At 52.8% G+C, this 5,408-nt stretch overlaps 1 protein-coding gene across 1 annotated transcript; it reads left to right on the forward strand.

Annotated features, from left to right (window-relative positions):
• Nucleotides 1–4,556: 4,556 nt before the first annotated feature.
• On the forward strand, nucleotides 4,557–4,928 carry LOC105272803 (sulfated surface glycoprotein 185-like). Its single transcript, XM_011315029.1, has one exon. The coding sequence runs from the start codon at nucleotides 4,557–4,559 to the stop codon at nucleotides 4,926–4,928; it is 372 nt and encodes a 123-aa protein (XP_011313331.1).
• Nucleotides 4,929–5,408: the final 480 nt, after the last annotated feature.

The following is a 5,408-nucleotide window of genomic DNA, read 5'->3' on the forward strand; positions in this document are numbered from 1 at the left end:
GACAGAACTGCCAACCATCAGGAGTTATATAGTTATATAGAGGTATATAGTTATGACGATTTTTTAAGGGCATTTCAATTGATGTACTGTCCTCTCGATCAAGAGGAGAGTATTTGGCAGGATATTCACCAACGGTTTCAGGGCGTAGACGAAGATGTAGGCGATTATATGACCAGTCTCCGTAGACTGTTCTCGAGTCTCAATCCCCCTCACCCCTTACAAAGACAATTGGGAATTTTAAAATCACAACTTAATCCGGTTTACTTCAAAGAGATGGGTCGCGATCGATGCACGACTATGGAACAATTCATTGAGGTCGCGAGGCTAATTCAGAGAACCCTTTCAGATACGTCTCGGTATAGACATCCCTCAGCAATCCATACCCCTTCACCAGCCCCCCCTCACAACAACCCCAGAAATCGTCATTCCCCCGATACTGACACCCCACAAAATCATGCCCTCGGCGCACAACCCCTTCGGGCAGATACCGTCCCCCCAGAACAATATTCCAGGAACCCTATCTCCCTCCCCCAGATGACAGGTATCAACCCCGACGTAACGCATTATCCAGACAGACGAACAGTAACGCCAGACCAAATTCACCCCCAAGACAACCGACCTACGCCGACATAACCGGACCAACCTCTCCCCATCCCACTTCACCCTCTCCACGCCAGATCCCACCTCTTATGAGTATTCCCACGAACCCACCACCCTTAAATTCAAAACCACCCCCATACCCCGAATACCTCAGTTGTTTCCGTTGTCACCAACCGGGCCACTTTTCCCGAGAATGCCCCCTTAACCCACTCGCCCAACAAGCACTTTTCCCACAACCACCCCTCAACCCACAGCAACCAAACCAACCCCCCCGATATTATCCCAATGCTCGCCCTACCCAGTCCTACCCCCGACCATCCTATGGACCGTACCAAAACCCGGGAAACTAAGGAGCGGGGGTGTTAAACCCACACCACCCCCGCGGGATGACCGATTAATCTTACGTCCTCATTATCGTACCCAACCCATCCCCAAGAGAACTCCCGTACGACCCACTCCCGAACCCCGAAACTCACCCTGTCCTGAACCCATCCCCCTTACACCCCCCGAGCCATCACCGATAACCGTACCATCCACTCCTGAGCCTGCCTCCGCCGTGAGCCCACGTCCCCCTGTATCACTACCGACTCCACACCGAATTATGACCCCAACCCCCACACCCAGTGCCCTCCAGGATAATCAACCCATCCAAGAAACCCTCTCAACAGACCCCAATCCTACCGAACAACCCCCAACTATCCCTGAAACTCCTGTCCCTTCTTCCCCCGGGACCGACACTATCCCCGACGACAACCCCAAGCTGTTCACTATTACCCTCAATGACCCAACTAACCCCGATTATATCGATTACGAAGATTTCCTTACCCTCACCTTTGACCAACCCCTAGAGAACCGTAAATTCGTTGAAATAAAATTAGGAAAACGTTCACTCCGCACCCTGATCGACTCGGGCGCGAATCGATCATTTATTAGTACCAATGCTGGCGTGGACCTTGACAAGTACGCCAGAAAAAACAAGTACGCGTTAGAATTTACCCTTGAATGCAGCGACACGCACACCCCCGATAGTCACCCCCTCGAGCTCTCGGCGCAACCCATTAGTGTGTGGTATACTTCAGACGGTGAAGGCCCCCCACGGCAACCCCTTAATCTAGCCAATCCTCCCCCCTGTGATCTAGCACAATTCGCAGTAGTCCCCGAAAACCAATTAAAAACCCTCCGCGCCGAGTTCAAGAGTTGGATAAATCCCGCCCCCGAAATTGCCTCCGTTTGCCCCTTACTCACGATGCACATAGACACCCAAGATCATCCCCCTATCCGTGGCGCGACGCGTAGATATGCCCCCCATATTTTAAAAGCCGCACAAGAAATAGCCTCCCAATTATTGAAACAAGATATAATCGAACCATCCCAGAGCGATTGGTGTAGCTGGCCGGTGTTAGTTAAAAAACCCGACATTAGCTACCGATTATGTATAGACTACCGCCCCCTTACCGCCGTGACCAAGCACCTCTCCCTCCCCATGCAGAGTCTAGAAGATTTACTTGATTGTGCCCACGGCGCGGTGTACGTCTCCAAAATTGACGTAAGTCAGGCGTTCCACCATATTCCCCTTGATGACGACAGTAAAGAGAAAACTGCCTTCGCCATCCCTGGACTTCCCCCCGGACTCTTTCAATATAGACGGATGCCCTTCGGACTAAAAAACGGCCCCGCAATGTTTCAATTACTGACGGACATGATTATTCCCACCCAATGGTCGAGCAACGTACGGAAATACGCTGATGATTTTTTGATTTTTACCCGCACCCTCGAAGAACATGAATGGTTTGTGGCCCAGTTAATCAAAAAATTACAAGAAAATAACCTGACAATTAACGTAGATAAATGTGACTTCTTATGCGATCGATTAGAATTTCTTGGATATTTGTTGACCCCCGATGGGTTAGAAGCAGACCCAAATAAAGTCGCCCCCATTACCGATTACCCACCCCCTCGGAATGTAAAGGAGTTGCAGAGATTTCTCGGTATGGTTGGGTGGTATTCTCGATTTTTGCCTTCCCTCTCCGACGACACAATCCCTTTGCTCGGATTGATACGAAAAAATGTAACGTGGACCTGGACGGACGAACACCAGACCGCATAATAAATTAAAAATCTCCCTCACGAATACTCCCGTCCTAGCTCGCCCCGATTTTTCCAAACCCTTCACCCTTCAGACGGACGCAAGTGACATGGCGATAGGAGCGGTGTTGACACAGGAATCGGAGTTTGGATCCGACCCTGCCCACCCAAACTCGTCGACTGGACTAGACAGACCCATTTATTTTGCTAGTAGGGTCCTCACCCCGGCCGAACGTAACTACACTGCGACGGAACGGGAATGCCTAGCAGTATTGTGGGCCAAGTGTAAGTTTCGACCCTACATCGAAGGGGGGAAATTTACCGTGATAACAGACCACTCAAGTTTAAAATGGGTATTAAATTTTAAAAATCCCACCGGTCGAGTGGCCCGATGGGCATTAGAATTACAGAACCACGACATGATTATCGTTCACCGAAAAGGTTCCCTCCACACCGTCCCCGACGCCCTTTCCCGTGTTTGCCCCAATGCCCTCACAGCCCTCGCGTTAATTAATTCCTCCCCTGATAGATGGTACCAGAAAAAGAAACTTGACGTACAAAACAACCCCCACAAGTATCCCGACTGGACTGTAGAGGACGACGTGTTATATTTTCTTCGCCCTTGCCCCCAGATCGACCCCACCGTCCCTGACCTAAACCGTTGGAAAACCGTTCTACCCCCGGGACTGAGACACGAGACGATACGGGACGCCCACGACAGCCCTTACGCAGCCCATGGTGGAATCGATAAGACGTATCACTGCGTCGCCCTATATTTTTATTGGCCCGGAATCTACCGTGATGTGGCCAAATTTGTCAGGTCTTGTCGACAATGCCAGCGGTATAAGTCAATTCAAACCAGTCCCAAAGGGTTAATGCGCGAGCGAACGACCTCCGAACCCTGGTCCACCGTCGCGGGCGACATTATGGGCCCATTCCCCCCTAGCAGCAATAAATACCTCCTCGTGTTAGAATATGTGTTCACCCGGTACGTCGAAATTAAACCCCTTCGAAAGGCCAACGCCAAGAACATCTGGAAAGTATTGTACGAGACAGTGATTTTACGCTGGGGAACACCGCAGTTTTTCCTCAACGATAACGGAACCGAATTCGTAGGAAAAGAACTCGCGAAACCCCTAGCCCAATTAGGTATTACCCACATCACCACCACTCCCTATCACCTCCAATCCAACCCCGTGGAGAGAATTAATCGCTCACTCAAACCCATGATAGGTATTTACGCTGGCGACAATCATCGCGATTGGGACCAGCATCTCCCGGAGTTAGCGTTTGCCTTGAATAATCGATCCATTCTTCCCTCGGGATCTCACCCGCGTTTCTCAATATGGGTCGCATCCCCCCACCCCCCAGTCACCTCATCAAACCACCAAATGGCGCCCCCAACCCCCCTGACCCCGCTCCCACTGGCCCGTGGAAAATTAGAATCGAAAAAATGAATTACTTCTACGATCTCGCTAGAAAATACATGGGCGAAGCTTTCGCGAAACAAGCGGAACATTATGACGATGGCCGACACGATGAGATTTTTCGGGTGGGTAAATTAGTATTGAGAAGGCACCGACCCCTATCACAAGCGGCCCAGCATTTCGCCGCAAAATTAGCCCCAAAATACGACGGCCCCTATCAAATTGTTAACATAATTTCCCCTAGCCTATATGACCTCGAAGACCCCCGAGGCAATAGGATACCCAAGATACACATTACCGACCTGAGACCCTACCACCTTCGACCCCTTTCAGACGCCGACCAGTGGAAGAGTCCCCTATGGAAGGGGGAAATACTCACTCCCCCTAGGCGAGGAAGCTCCCCCACCAGCATACCCCTCAGCGGCCTGGAGAGCACAAGAGGAGATGCTGGCCCAGGCCCGGTACGAGACCAAGCAGGAGAGGTGGAGAGCACAGGCGGAACCACCGAAACCGCAAAGAGGAACACCGCAGGACCAGCCACAGGAACCGCCCCAGGAGAAACCCCCCCACAAGCCCCTGACGACACCATCCCTAGACGACGACGAGGTCGACCCATGCGACGCCCCCCTTCCCCCTCGACAACCCCCTCGACCAACTCCCCATCGCCACTCGACTCCGACGACGACTTCTAGACGGCCCCCCAGACTCCCAGCCCCTCCCTTAAAGACCTCATCGGAACCCTCGCCCTACTTCCCCTACAGGTTAGACCAACAGCCCCCACCCGACGCTCAAGGACCACACCCCCAAGACCCATGACCACCCAGAGCTCCACACGTACTCCCATCCAGACCTCGCCTACCCAATGCCGCAGCCCTCTCCCCCCAAGACCGATCCTCGTCCTACCCCATTCCCCACACCGATCCTCACCTGCCCCTGCCCTGATGTCCCTCCGCATCGCTCGACCCAGCCTCTACCATTCCTCCAAGAACTTCAACCCCAAAACGGTCAGGCGACCCCCCGGCTACCCACAAACCTCCCCCATCCCCCCACAGTCCCCACTGCTCTTCAGTGGATGCAGGCGGTGCGACGGCGACCACCGGGCCAAGGAATGCCCAGTCATGGCTCGTCGTTGCTACTTCTGTGGCCGCTGGGGAGTAGATGTGGCGTCCTGTCCTGACTGCAGACGTCTCCCCTAAAAGCAACCCCGGACCGACCCCCCCCCTCTGTTGCGGAAGTGCATCCCCCCGCTAAATATGTATGTTCTGTTTAGCTGCACCCGCCTTTTCTGTTGTTTTC

The sequence above is a fragment of the Fopius arisanus genome, unplaced genomic scaffold, assembly GCF_000806365.1.
Source record: "Fopius arisanus strain USDA-PBARC FA_bdor unplaced genomic scaffold, ASM80636v1 scaffold00302, whole genome shotgun sequence".
In the NCBI taxonomy this organism is placed as follows: Eukaryota; Metazoa; Arthropoda; class Insecta; order Hymenoptera; family Braconidae; genus Fopius; species Fopius arisanus.